The 14,616-nt window shown below is 32.3% G+C and overlaps 1 protein-coding gene across 5 annotated transcripts in view; it reads right to left on the bottom strand.

Annotated features, from left to right (window-relative positions):
- LOC141451675 (transformation/transcription domain-associated protein-like) overlaps positions 1 to 14,616 on the bottom strand; it is a 52,393-nt gene that overhangs the window by 25,429 nt on the left and 12,348 nt on the right. For all 5 annotated transcript variants that reach the window (XM_074123176.1, XM_074123174.1, XM_074123177.1 and 2 more), the window contains 23 exons: positions 14,337 to 14,520; positions 14,027 to 14,259; positions 13,802 to 13,949; positions 13,442 to 13,575; positions 12,819 to 12,980; positions 12,479 to 12,736; positions 11,628 to 11,910; positions 11,350 to 11,555; positions 9,760 to 9,930; positions 9,491 to 9,661; positions 9,036 to 9,347; positions 8,585 to 8,707; positions 8,300 to 8,495; positions 7,019 to 7,170; positions 6,762 to 6,937; positions 5,872 to 6,110; positions 5,618 to 5,760; positions 4,662 to 4,853; positions 4,447 to 4,577; positions 4,197 to 4,359; positions 3,261 to 3,511; positions 1,585 to 1,756; positions 565 to 732 (listed from right to left, as the gene is read on the bottom strand). In XM_074123176.1, the coding sequence (XP_073979277.1) occupies positions 565 to 732; positions 1,585 to 1,756; positions 3,261 to 3,511; positions 4,197 to 4,359; positions 4,447 to 4,577; positions 4,662 to 4,853; positions 5,618 to 5,760; positions 5,872 to 6,110; positions 6,762 to 6,937; positions 7,019 to 7,170; positions 8,300 to 8,495; positions 8,585 to 8,707; positions 9,036 to 9,347; positions 9,491 to 9,661; positions 9,760 to 9,930; positions 11,350 to 11,555; positions 11,628 to 11,910; positions 12,479 to 12,736; positions 12,819 to 12,980; positions 13,442 to 13,575; positions 13,802 to 13,949; positions 14,027 to 14,259; positions 14,337 to 14,520 (4,368 nt within the window). The remainder of the gene's footprint in view (positions 1 to 564; positions 733 to 1,584; positions 1,757 to 3,260; positions 3,512 to 4,196; positions 4,360 to 4,446; positions 4,578 to 4,661; positions 4,854 to 5,617; positions 5,761 to 5,871; positions 6,111 to 6,761; positions 6,938 to 7,018; positions 7,171 to 8,299; positions 8,496 to 8,584; positions 8,708 to 9,035; positions 9,348 to 9,490; positions 9,662 to 9,759; positions 9,931 to 11,349; positions 11,556 to 11,627; positions 11,911 to 12,478; positions 12,737 to 12,818; positions 12,981 to 13,441; positions 13,576 to 13,801; positions 13,950 to 14,026; positions 14,260 to 14,336; positions 14,521 to 14,616) is intronic.

Genomic DNA, 14,616 nt, shown 5'->3' with positions numbered 1-14,616 from the left:
AAAACATTGCGTCTTAAGAATATTAAATCTTTCTTTGAAATGATTTATGAATTTTTTAGCAGGCAAAAACATCAGGAATAATTTTCCTCAAACGAATTATTTTATTCAGTATTCATTCCTTAAAAACTTAGTTGAAATACATTATTTTCTCTATCTATTGTAACTTAATAATTCTAAAGGTTAGTTTGAGGAAGGAGAACATTTCATTTGCGACAAGAAATAAGCTAGAATAAGTAATCAGTGAATTCTTTTAAAGTACATGTAGTACTTTACCTACGAAAATTTTCAAATAAAAGTGGTAGGCCCTTCTGAGAAACGAAGACAGTCTTGGAAAAAGAAGTTGAATTGTTACTTTTATTGCCTGGTTACATTAGGAGACCGCTCGAGTACAGATTCGGTAAGGAATTTTCAAGGTTAATACGTTCAGAATAAGTTCTTTCTGGAAGGGAAAGAAAAGGTAAACATTGAACTTCTCCGAAAATTATTTGCATCTTCACAAAAACATTTCTGCGCTTTCCCATAAAAATCTTAGTCTTACGTAATAAAAAGGAATCAAAGCATTACCTGCTGAGCAGCCTGCAGTAAAGGTAAATGAATGTGGGAAACAATATGTGGCAGTCGTCTCCATTCCTTCATACACAGAGTGCTCGCTAGTTCCACATATCTCTCGACAATAGGCAGATGCTGATCTTCTGGATGGCAGATAGTCAAATAGCCACGATATAAATGAACCTGCAAGAATGAGTAGATGCGTAAACTACAACCCAGGAGTGAAAAAACTTTAAATGAAACCTCACTTTACGCTTCAAACCACGAACACGTTATAACAGCCACTTTGTGACAGTGAACTTTATTCTTGTTGAAGTATGTTCGTTTTTAAAATTTTGTTTAGAAAATGTTTGGACAGTATTGAACATTTTTAAAAATTTCCGGCATCATTGTTTCATGTAGGTACCACGAAAGCCAAGGACAGTGCGCAAAGCTCATATATATTGAGGTACTGAATTCGATTCCTGAACTAGGCCTTGGATTTTATGGTTTTAAATATAAAATTACACTTAAGTATGTCAGCTATCTGCCTCTGCCCACGTTTCTACCCAAGTAGTTAGGCGTAAAACCTGCCTGAAGTTAAAATGCATTACTTTACTTTTTTTTACACTTTTTAATGTTTTCAACATGTAACTTTACATTTTTTCGCAATAGGTACCGAAATTGTTTCTAATACTTCCAACTTGTGAAATATTTGTCTAATGCAATCGTTGTAAGTTTTTAACTTAGAAAAACAAATTATATAACAGCCGATAATGTCTTGCATTGACAACATAAAAATACATCGTTGAAGACTTTAATTTAGTAAGGAGGATGAGCCCGAAAACATTACCTAAGTTGGTGATGGTCTGTCCCAACCTTCCTTGCTGGGGAAGAAGATCTAATTAAAGAAATGATGTTAGGACATAGGCTGAAGAGAAAATAACAGGATTGAATTCGTGTAATCATTGAGAAAAGCTCAAGAAAACAGAATTTGCACTGAAATAAACCATTAAATAATGAAAGTAAAATATATATATATATTATATACATTACCTTCCAGCATAACTCTTTAGGACATCCTGCTTCTACATGGGAAATAGCTTCTTTCATCAATGACCAATCTGGTACACGCCACGCGCTTTCCAATATTAGGAACGTGTTCACATGACCCTTAGTTCTTGCATAATCTAGTACATGGTCCCATTGATTCAGCTCTTTGGAGCATCTGCAAAATTGTTGCTTATCCATTTCAAGCATGTTTTAATTATATACATTTTATTAGGGTGTAACAAAAAGAACTTTGCGTTTTTTCCTTTTATTTAATTGAAATAATTTTTTATTAATAAATAGCGTTATAACAATACTTTTGGTCACTTAAAACCAATTAATGACATTTATATAACGGTGTGCAATAATATTTTTGTAGTTTAATTTGAAAGATTTATAAATTAATTTAAGAAAATGTACCGAGTGCATTAAATTTGGGAATTCGGGCGTTAGTGAAGCAAAATTAGAAAAACTTTTTTAAAAAACGAGAATTTTTAAAGTTGTTTGGGCCTATGATTGTGAAATACTTTAAAAAATTCAGGAAAGGAGGTGATATGAGCTTAGAAAGTAAGGCAAGAAAGGACAGCCGCAGTTTCTTGATCCAACTGTTGTAATAAAACTTAATAGGTCTATTCTTGTATAAGCACTAGTAAACTTGTAGACGGTTTAGAAGTGTCACATCACTCTGGCATATAGGCAGATTGGGTGGTATCTAAAAGCCGTAGGGACTATCCTGCACGTATTGTTACCTCAGCAAAAGGCACACAAGATTTACAAACTTGTCTTCAAAACTGAAGTAATTTTTTGATTTACAAAGCCAATTTCCCATTTAACCCCTTAATGCACAGTTTTTTTGATAAATATCAATAAAACGATTGTTTTTCTTTGCTTTCACATTGTTATTTTCAATTCTCGATTATATTCGAGTGTGAAAAATTATAGCAGCATAAAGAACAACGCCGCTCGAATTATCTCGAGTGTGCACAGTTTGGCCAGTTTAGCCAGAGTTAACTCGAGCGTTCACGTTAAGGGGTTAATGAAAAGTATGAAACAAATATAGAGTCTGCAAACACTTGAAAACAGAGACGTTATGCCTAGGCAGTTAGCATTTCCTAAATCTTGAATGAAAATGTTTGCAAAAACGTTCACACAGAGTGCGGTGGAACTTTGACAATGATAGATTACAGGATATCACTCAACCAGCATAAGTGGGTAAGATCCATGTTATTCTAGTCGAAAAGTTTCACTTTACTTTAGACATCTTCTGCAGCTTTATTATATAAGGCCACTCAATTCTTTGAGTCTGCCTCAAAAATTAATGTTCCGTTTCACAGGGTAAAAATTTTATTCAAGAAGTGAAAGAAGTTAGTATTTAATTGACTCCAACAAATACTGGCACAAAGATGATCTGAAGTGATTAGTTTAAGCAGATTTACTTTAATAACTAAAATGCTAAGTATTGTTTTTTTAAATATTTTTTTACTCATTAATGAAAAATAGCTAAAAACGCAAGACGTCTGATGTTTTCTGGATTTAGATGGTATATAATGAAAGTAAAAATAATTTTAAAACACAATTAGACAACCCACTTAATGCATTCTCCAAATAATATCATCCCACGGGATTATCCTTGAAAGGCCCTAACTGCTACAAGCAGAAAGTATTAAGAATTTCTGACTAACCTGATCCACTGTTTTTCCCATAACCTTTCTTCAGCTAAAATACTGATTGGTGCTGGAGTATTAGTATAGTCTTGACGGCATTTCCCCAACACCAGTTCGTAAGCGCCAAGAGCCTGTTCAAAATAACCTTGTTGTTCAAAAGCAAGAGCTATGCCGGTTTCTTTGTAGCGGGCATGTCGTTGCCATAATGCACACCACATGTCTTCTTCTCTTAACTGACAATACATTTCGGCTAATAATTCTACGGCAGTCTACAAGAAAAATATAAATAAATAAATAATAAATTAAAATAAAAATTGTTATATAGCAAATATTCCATTTTTCAGAAGCAATAATAAAACGTTTTCCAAAATAAATTCCCTCTCGCTGACGGTAAGTAAACTGATTGAATTGAACAACCCTAATTATCATGCTCTTAAAGGAAAATGGAGTAGCCACTTTTTCAGATATCTTAGCGCCCCTTTGGAGATCCATCCTAACAATAAAAAAAAAAAAAATAAAAAATAAAAAAAACCGACAATCCTAATCCTCAAGCAATGGTACGTTAGGCTGCAGAAAAAGTTGATATGTTGGATTTAGCGAACAGTTCGCAGACAAACAGAAAGAGAATGTTAGCAGGCAAACTCTAGCTTAGCCCAAGGTATCACAAATGAAACATGACCGGCAACCCCTCGATGTACCTAGCCTTTCTTGACAAGACGTTCTTGAGAGCGCATTATAATTTCGACCAGTAAATCTGTAATTCACGGCTATTCCGATTAAGAAAAAAAAGTGGTAGTGAGTTTGCAATGACACTCTAATTTATGTTAATTTGCTTAAATGAAAGGTTTAAAGAGTAATTAAGCAAGATAATGTATGTTTTGTAAGCTTTCTGTATCGAAACATTATGCGACTTCTTGACCAAAAATTGTATAATTCATATTTAAGATTACATACCTGTTGTGGGATAGCATCCGGTTCGAAATCATAACAATCTAATAAATCTCGTTTAGTTTTGTTCTGTGATGCTTGATTCACTTGCTCAGCTACCATTTGTTCTAAACCTAATGTTACCCTGTGCCAGAGATTGTGCGATTTACCTAAGTAAGCCATTACAGCTCTAAAATTAAAAAACGAATTATGAATTTATCCCATGAAGAACGAACAGGGAAACTACATTCGTGTTTACTAACATTCTTTTACTTACGGTTTCACTTGCAAAGGAGGATTGCACAGAGAAAGAGCTTCAAATATTGTACTAAGGGCACTTGGATGTATATCTTTTTGGCAGACATGTGCACCACTTACTAAAAATGGTAGAATTTCACCAGACAGAGACTAAAACAAAAAAAAAATCATAATCTAGCAAACATTTCTAGTAAGCATGAATTCTAAAGATCTTTCAAAGTGGGTATATTTTACCGTTCTTTGTCTTTCTGACAGTATACTCCACATCCTAGGAAACAATTCTAACCAAAGTTTTTCAGCTAGACTGGTATCCATATGGCAAAGTTGGATAACACACTCCAAGAAATTACCCAGACGCTTCTTTCTCGCATCGTCCAGCAAAGCCGCTTGATCATTTACCAAAGTATCAATTCCCCCAGCAGGAGTCTGTGACAAAGAGAGTGAAACAATTTCTGTTTGTCTTGGATACGTTCATGTACTGATTCCCAGTTTACAGGAAGATAAACGTTGTGCATCTAGAATTATGTAAAAAAAAATCTGGTGGGAATATAACCAAGTCTTTCTTTTAAATCAATTTACATAATTGAATTTTCTTGGAACTTAGAGTTTGGAAAAAAGTTACATATATTTACAACTAATGTACAATAAATGATACTGTTAAAAATTTCTTAATTCAAATTTCCCTTATAACCCCCCAAAAAGTGACAGCATAGACATTTCCCGAACCCTTCAGGTAACACTGATAATCAAGAAACGTAGAGAAATAACGAAAAACGGTCAAATATCCTAAAAAATTGTCTAGGACAGTTGAGAGAAATGTCTTCAAAGTAAATCATAATAAACCTTCATAATTTAAAATAAAGGTCTGCCGTTTCATAATTTATTTTAATTTTCGATAGATCGATTTCACATCGTACCTTATTTTGAGCTTTACAAATACTGTTAAAATAATATAAGATAATAAATAATAGTACAAATAAAAAGATATTAAAGGAATTCTTAGAACTTCCTCATCCCATTACACTAATTTCCCTATCAACATCTTTTGAAAAGTTGTTAAAACACTGACCATTAAAATTTAAAGCAACTAAGATGTCTTCTGCATTTAAGGGGAAGTAATAATTTCAGTCAGAGATTCATAATTGCCTTACTAATTAAGAGCTAGACATAGAACTCTACATTAAACCAACCTTGTCTTCATGATCATCCAATGGTTCCGTTTTAATTGGTACACTTAATAGAAATTCGTCCCTCTTGGCTGAATCTGCCGTATTAATTACAGAAGTTACGCTTGGTAAAAGTGGAGTTTCATTGGAGAGTTGTAAAAGCATATCTGTAAAGTGAATAACAATTAGAAAATTATAACAGAATTAATATCTTTATTGAATGAACAATTGAATTTCTAAGTACACTCTATTAATGAAACCATTCAAAAATAACTTACTTTCATCAGCTGTCACCAATATCAATTCAATACATTGTTTCAACCAATAATGATGTCCCATCGCTTCCCAATTTTGTGAACTCACAATGTACATTAATCGTTCATGCAGTTTACGCCTCATTGATGCGTCAAAGATTTCGAAAAATTTCGCCCTAATATGTGGTTGGGTACATCTAAGTCCAGCAAGAAACGCTGGTTCTAATTTCGGTATTAACTCAGTAGATTTAAAAGATTCATCTCTGAAAGAAAAGTGCATATACTGCTTTACCAAATATTCTTTTACCTTTCCTTACTGCATTTTTGACTACCAATCGACAAATCTACTGGATAAAAAAGGTTAATAATCTATGTTCAATAGATGTATAATAAAAATCTAATATTGTTCCTATGTGGGCGGGTAGCGCAGTCGATGTTTAATTGACTGTTAAGAAAACCTTCAAGGAACTTCACATATTGTAAATCTAAACAAATATAAACAAGGTATATTAAATCCAACTTGGAATTCAAGCAAAGAAATCACATATTTGCTTGTATTAAAGCAAGACTTTAGCGGTGTTCACGATCTCTAAAGACTCATAAAAAATAAAGTTTTCTTTAGAAAAAATTAAATTAAATTGTTTTTTTACCGGAGTTCAGAAAAAAAAAAGAGTTGTTTTCGTGAAAATCATGCAAACTGAAAAAACCTGCAACAAAGTTGAACGTCCGCTAATGGATTAAAGCGGAAGCACAAGTAAATTGGAAGTGACATTAAGAATCCAAACGGAAACCAGGTTAAAGCTTCAAAATACGTTTCTGGTGGGAATATTCAATTTTAAAAATTTGACTAATCACAGAATTTCCCCTTCCGAGTTGTTTTTTAAAAAAAATAAATAAATAAAAATAACAATTACCTGTAAACATAATTAACTAGTTCTAAAAATTGTGTATTTAAGTCTGGAAATCTTTTCTCGACAAATTGCATTAATTTTACTAAAAGTATTGACTTCTCTCTAAGGCTAGGTCCCATATAATTAGGAGTGGGTGCAGCCGTCAAAGGCCGGGTGGATTTCATCCATTCCTCCACCATCTGTAAAATAATTTGGAAAATTAAAAAAATACGAAGAAAATAAAATAAATTAAATAAATCAGAAAATCTAACTTAGCATACCTTACAAATTGCTTTCATTACTTTTATATCTGGTGTTTTCTCAATCAAACCAACCAATATGGAACCTATGAAAGTTTTTTTGGTATCGCTGGTCATTGCACCAACTCTGTTTTTCACTAAGTCCAAGCTTAGTATGAGCAGATCGCTAGTACCTGTGGAAGGGTAACGTTTTCAAGTATATATCTTTAATTAAAACGGAAAATAACATAAGGGTAAAATAAATTTGTATTAAACAATCACTCCACTTTCTCTAACTACTATTCCTAAGGTTTTAACTCACAAAGTTTCTTCAATCTCAGAACATTTGAGTCATGACCTTTACTTGTCTTTGTAGAAGAGTGTATTTAGACTTGAGTTTCTTTTGTTTGTGTTTTTAAAGAATATTTATTTACTGTGGGTTACTCCAATTTTTTCTTGAATCAATTCTTTAGTTACATTTACATATTATAAAACATTTTTAATATACTTTAAATTTTCAATTTTTTAAACCCTAATCAATTCATTTCAACTAATAGTCAACAAATTTAAGGTTGCGATGAGTTATTATTTTTTTCTGACTAGTTCAGTCCAACATAAACCAGATGTGTAACTATATTTCTTCAAACAAAACAGTATTTAGAACTTCCTCAAATCATGTGTTAATGATTTCAATCTTTTATACGTTGTACCTATGTGGAGGAAAATAAACTTCTACTTCTTCAGTGATCTAGACTTGTAGCGTACAAGTAACCCTAGGAGAAAGTCCAGTTCACTGGCGCTAAACCTCCATTCCAATTCACATTTAAAAATGTTTCCGTTTACAACAATTACATTTTATGTGCAAAAATTATTAACTATTAGAGGCACCATAAACGTTTTAGGTCTCAAGTGGATTTGGTTTGGAAAACCTCTACCATTTTTTCACCAGTAATAGATACTGTAATGATACTTAAGACTAGGTTATTAGGAAAAAATTATTTATTGTATTGAAAATCTTTAAAAATATGTAACTTCGTTATATGCACAAATATACGATACACGTTAATAGCCGTTCACAAATAATAGATGGCAAAAAAGCAAAAACGTAATTTTGTTTTATTTATTAGTTTTTTCTCTCATAAAGAGTTTGGCTCCACGGAAGTCTTACTCGGAACTGACGAACCAAACACTGACAATCAGGCAGTTAGAAGCAAAGCGTGTTAGATACAAATCAAAGATATCTCATTCTACAAAGTGAATACGTTCCTTGATGAACCCATAACATTTAAACAAGATATACAAAGATAAAACATAATTACAAACCTGGAGAATTTTCCGCTGTTGCCGCTAGATGTTCCCGACTCATTCTATGAATAACTCGCACAAAAGGAATTATCAATCTATCAACATAACTGGGATTACTGCTGCAGGCAGCTTTCAACATCATTATCGTACCAAACAGGAAACTAGAATTAGCGGAAGTATTCTTTTCGTAATTAGCTAAACCTTCAAATACTACCTAAAAATAAAAAAAAAGAAGTAAATTTAAATACTAGATTAACAAAACATCATGAGTAATAGTGTCATAAATAATAGTTGATAAATTACTCTTCCCACTGATGAATAGATGCACTCTAATTCTTCATATTTAGAAGATACATTTGAATTGGAAGGCTCTGTAGGGAAAATGCTCATTAAACGGGTTAAAAGAGCATGCGTCAGCCGAATAACCTGGAAGAAACCAAGTGCAAATTAAAATTATAAATAAGTAAAATAATTTGAAACCATATTTTAGGCTACTTAGTTTCTTTCTCTTATCGTTTTCTTAAGTTTAATTTGAATTTGAAATATCGTGTTTTAGCTTTCCTCAAGAGATCACGGAATTTTGGGGTTATCTTGATGAACTGTGATGATAAGCTTCTCAGAGATCGTATCAAAAGTGAACGTAAAAATGAAACATATTGAAGCCAAATATCTTTTCACTCAAATTCTAAGCTTCAAGAAATTTTAAAAACGTGAACTGCAAGAAAACAAAGTACTTCTTATTTGTTTTAGATACCTTATTATTTGAGCTAGAAATGCAAGCATTGATTCCTTTCTGCAATGTCTTACAAGTGCTCAACACTTGGTCCTTCTTCATCACTGACAAAGACAGAGTGAATAGTTCCAGGCCGATACAAACATTGCCTAAATTTGGACTTGGTTGTTCAATTGAACAAAACAATTTATCTAACCATAGAAGACGGAAATCGATCACGTAATGGGGCCAAACGTCAGGTTTCAGTGCTGTCCGTACAAGATTGTAACAACGTCGAGACAATACTTCACCTGGTGAAGCAACGCCGGCTGTAGGTGGGTTGATCTCATTAACCTGGGGAAAAAATGGACAAATTATTATTTGTATTATTATTTTTTTTTTAGGTGCACTGAAGTTTATGGTCATTATTATTACAATACTGTCATACAAAATTGTATGATAGAAAATTTGAAAAACATTCTGACATGTTACAGTACCGAACAAGCAAGTCGCATGAGAAAATTAATCAATATATCTGCATGTGACTTTTCCAAAGGTTTCAATTCATCAGGATCGTGTTTGATACTGATTGTGACACCTGGACCTTTCTTCCATGCTTGATCAGTTTGATCGCCAGACCTTTTTTGTCCAATTGTACAACCATTCTCCTGAAATACAGACAAAAAGTAATATCTTCAACTGATAGAGCTTCCTAGCCAAGATATAATAATTTTCATTATTATTATCTGTGAAAAGAAAAACATACCTGGGCGACCTGTGCCTCATCTTTAATTCGTTGTAATTCCCACCGAATGATGACTTCAACTAATTCACATCCCAATTTCTTGTGTTCTAGAGATGAAGATGCACTAAATCCAAGTCTTTGTAAAGCGCTAACCATATGTTGAAGAAGATTGTGACGTACTGGGTAATAAACCTATGAAACAGAAAAGCAGATGTGAAATACTCACACGTCTGAGTGTTTTCTTAACGAATATTTTATGCATAATGGGCGAGTGTTAGAAGTGAAATGTTGGACTAGAATGCCCGCAGGAACTCCAAGATCCCTGAATATTAATGTTACACGATTCACAGGAATACTGAACGATGAGATAAACATTAGCTATGACAGGTATCTAGTTCATAATGTTTGAAAATATTTCTTCTATTTCTAAAGAAAGGCAGAAAAACAAAAATACATCCTTCCATAATTTATTTTTAAATTTTCTACATCGTTGAAGCATGTTTCATTACCAGTATTATCTATGTCTTTGATATACTGCAGTTTTTAAGCCATATTTAGTTTGAATCGCTGTTTGTAAGCACTAAAAGAAGAATGTTGACCGTATTCTATGTAAAATGTTAAAATTTAAAACTTACATTATGCTGATAATTAACCATTAGTTCTTAAAAATTTTAAAATGCATTCAACAGTTTGAGTGTTAACTAGCAATAAAACTGTCTATTAATTATCTGCTTATTATTATAGGTTTAAATAAAAATGCGGTCAACATATATCGATAAATCACTGTTTTAAGTAAAGTATAACAGACTCCTCCGACGATCGATTAATAAGGGATAAAATCTTTATTATTAAATTATTAAGTGCATATTTATTTTAATTATTGTAATGTATTTGTTAAATAAAGTCTACTACTACTGTTTAAAGTATAGGTTATTAAAGTGGGGTCCGCACACAAATTTCCTCAAAATTTAGGTACTACAATGTACAAAGAAGGTGAGAAACTTAATTAAAAATAATTTGTATATTACGAGGAAAATATTTTGAAAAGTTCTAGCGAACGGAAACATGTAGTAACCAACTAAACTGAATGGGCGCCTTACGTCTGCGCTTTGTGAAAGTGGATCTAAAGATGTAAATTTTTTCAAACGAAAAAAAACTCAGTTCGATTAAGCAAATTTATCAATTTGTAAAACTAATGTTTATGCTGTATGCATTTAAGAATTAATTATTTTGACAAAGAGATTTGTAGCCCTCTACTTTACTGTCAAAGAGGTCAGTGGAATACAAAAGTTTTCAAGAATCCTTGCTACAATATGATGGATATTGGTATTAATCAGCATTCTAGATCGAACTAATAATGGTTTAAAAACTGCTACATATCCTTGGCTTTTTCATGAACCTGATGATGCATCATCTTCAGGTACGGAACATTTCACTGTTGAAGAAAATTTGAACTAAATAATCTGAGTGCCATTCAGGCATTTCTTTTGTACACTAAAACTAAAAACAGCAGTCTATCCAACTGAATTTTTAAATATTTCTTTTGAAACAAGGGAAGAGGAATGAAATAAACAAGAATAAAAACAACATTCTGTACAAATCTGAACTTACTCCATAATGTCTGACCACCAACTGTAATATATGAAACAGCTGTTGCATTGAATGACCCTCTTCAACAATAATCTTCTTTGTCCAATGCGTTAACATTTTATAACCATCTTCCATTCGAGCAGGCATAGCTGGTGTCAGAATTTCTAAAGCTTGTCTTACAACTGGCCGCACTTCTACGGCGTGCGCTTTCAGTAAGCTATGAAATACTATAAACAATAGTGGGTGAGAAAAATTTAAATATAGGAATTTAAATTCCAATAATAAATGATGGTGCTCACCTTGTAATACGATTCTCTTATAAGGTACACTATGGATTGCTAGTTTTGCAATGATGTGCGACAACAACAAGTGACCATGATAGCGTGTAGCTGGGTCTACACAATTATTACTAAGCAGACAAGGCCAAGCGAAAGTCATAATGCGGCGCAATTTTGAACCTTGTGTCTTGTTAGCTGTATCATGGATATGGTTCAAAGCTTGTTCAACTAACAAGCATGACAACTGGAGTAATAAAATGCGAACTGAATCACCATGTCCGAATGGATTATCTGGATCAATGATCTGTAAAAAAAAGGATCATTCATATTTATTTCCTTAAAATATTAATAAAATTAAATATAAATAAATTTCCGTCAATTACAAATCTACTAAAGTAAAAAAAGTTAACGCCTCTTCATTTTTATTTCAGGCAAAATTGATTTTCTAAGTTCATTGCATTTTTAGTCTGCAAAACTTCCTTTCTTTAGCGCTTTATTTTTTTTTTTGTACAATGGACAGCTAAAATGTTATGTTATGCTAGAGAGTAAGCTAAGTTAATTGCTAGGCGCCTTGCCATTAACCAATCAAAGGTTTCCATTACAAGGTGATCCCTATTTCCAAACGAGACATATCTCTTCTGTTAGCAAATTAAAAAATTACAGAATCGGACCGAGATGTCCACATCTCTCGAAGAACTGTTGCAAGAAAATTGTCTAGTGGAACGACTTTTATCCAGAGATTTAGTTAAAATATTCTAACTTTAAAATAATTACAAATCCTAAAGTAATTAATTTTAAATGCTCAATTTAAAATAGGTAGACGTTGTGCCCCAACTAGTGGGCAATTACTTTACTTGTTTTATTTTAAATACCTTGTTAATGAAAACTGAAACAATATTATCAGATGAATCTTGATTTGGTGAAGGAGGTCCGCCGATCAATTTATCACCTTCGCCTCGTTCAAAACATACGGCAAAACATGGGATGATGACAAATTGTAAAATTTTCGCCTTAAGTTCTTGTGTAAGATTAGCCGTTGGGAATAGTTCTACAAATCTGAAGAAAGCTGTTCTTTTCCAATCGACTGTATAACTCTGCGCTACTGTTACGTCCAGAAAATCTTTAACAAACTGCCATGAGATATAATTTAAAAGAACTGAAACATTTATCGCTTAAAATTCAAATACAAAATAAAAAAATATATATATATACCTGGAAATCTGGTAGAAATCGATCGCAAAAAGCCCGCAACAATTGAAAAAGTAGATCAATATTTGTAGGATGGTGGCTAAAAAAGTTAAGCAGTATTTTAACCAGTAGTTTTGGTTCTTTCCAATGTCCGTACTCAACACTTTCTATGTTCTTATGTCGTTGCTAGAGGGAAAAAAAACAATATTTCTTTACATCAAATAAAAGCCAAGGCTACAAAGAAGAAATAGCAATGATGTTTAATCCATAGCTAACTACATAATACATTAACGCCAGTATGCGATAGCGAACGAAGATACAGAAAATTGTGCGAGCTATTTCCGGAAAAATAGCTTGTTTAAAAATTGCACTTACAAAAATTATGACAGAAACCGAAATACGGATTAGATTGGAAAAATTCTTTTATATACATAATTTTGGATGAATAAGATCTTGAATATGATGTGAAAAGTGGTTTAGAGAAAACAAAAAAAAAAAAAGAGGAGCATAATGATTTATAACTTTCATTCAATGACTTTAACAACATCTGAAACCTTACACACTGTCTGGAATATAATCTGGGAATTTGGTAAAAATATAATTAACATGGTTAAAATATTTAGTAAATAATTGAACAAACCACTTACTTGATACTGGTCATTACACCAAATCTGTATGTAAGTTTGTGCTAATTGATGCTGGGTTGACAACCATTGATCATCATACTTCACCATCAATGATACAATCCTTATACTTTGAAATTGTAATTCAATACATTCTTCTGCAATATAAATAAACAATCACTAATTCCTCTCAGCTATTTACATAACTTAACTTTTTTTGAAGTGTTAGGGAATATTATATAAAGAAACATTTTTGCATTTTTGAAAAATTAAATCTCCAATCTGCAGAACTTTCTCTTAAGATGGTATAAGAAAACGTAAGAACGTCTCGTGTTGTTCAACAGATTATTAAATAAATAAAACTGGACGATGAGATCACTTTACCTGGTGTCAAATTTTGCGGCATCGTAGTCGGTGCTAAGGCCATCACGATTAATCGCTCTACACCAACATTACTCTGTAGGACATCTCTAAATGGTTTTCCTTCTTCTTGTTTGATCAAATATTCTAGATATTTATTCCATAAATCATCCTAAGGAATTTAACAAACAAGGTTTAAAACTAAATAAATAAATAATAATTTAATCTCATATCAAAAACCATACAAACTTTAATATTTGCATCAGTCAACAACAGAGTAATTGTCTGTTGAGGATAACGAAGTAGAAACTTTAACAAAGGGTGTCTAAATGGAGAACTAGCTCCGACAAGCAATGATCTTTCTGTCTGTAACACCAACTGACTTAATGGTTCAATAAATTTTGGTCCAGCAGCTGGAATCTGATGGAATATTGTTATTATTGTAGCTATAATTTTTTCAGTATCACCGCTTTTAGTAATGCCTAAAATTAGAATATAAAATGTTTCAACAACAGCTGCATTTATTAAAAAATGCTTTAGTCTGTATAAAAGTCCTTACCTTTTTGTGTTTGCATCATAGTTTCCAATAACATCTGCAGGTGTTGCAACAGTTGCTCGCAAAGTTTTTCATTAAAACTAGTTGGAAACAGTTGCACTAAATACGATAACCTGCGTGCACCACTCAGATTGATATTACGGTAATCTCCCAATGTTGAAAGTAAAGGTCTCATATTTTCATGTACCTAGCGAATCGGTATTCAATTTATTAACCAAAATTCATTCTACAACAGTAGATTTCATTTTTCTTTTGTCATAAAACTAAAAATCAAGCTATACTG

The sequence above is a fragment of the Rhodnius prolixus genome, unplaced genomic scaffold (genome assembly GCF_049639745.1).
Source record: "Rhodnius prolixus isolate KJV_2025 unplaced genomic scaffold, Rpr scaffold_14, whole genome shotgun sequence".
NCBI classification, from domain to species: domain Eukaryota; kingdom Metazoa; phylum Arthropoda; class Insecta; order Hemiptera; family Reduviidae; genus Rhodnius; species Rhodnius prolixus.
Note: the sequence above shows the minus strand (reverse complement) of the source record. Positions and strands in the feature narration are given on the sequence as shown.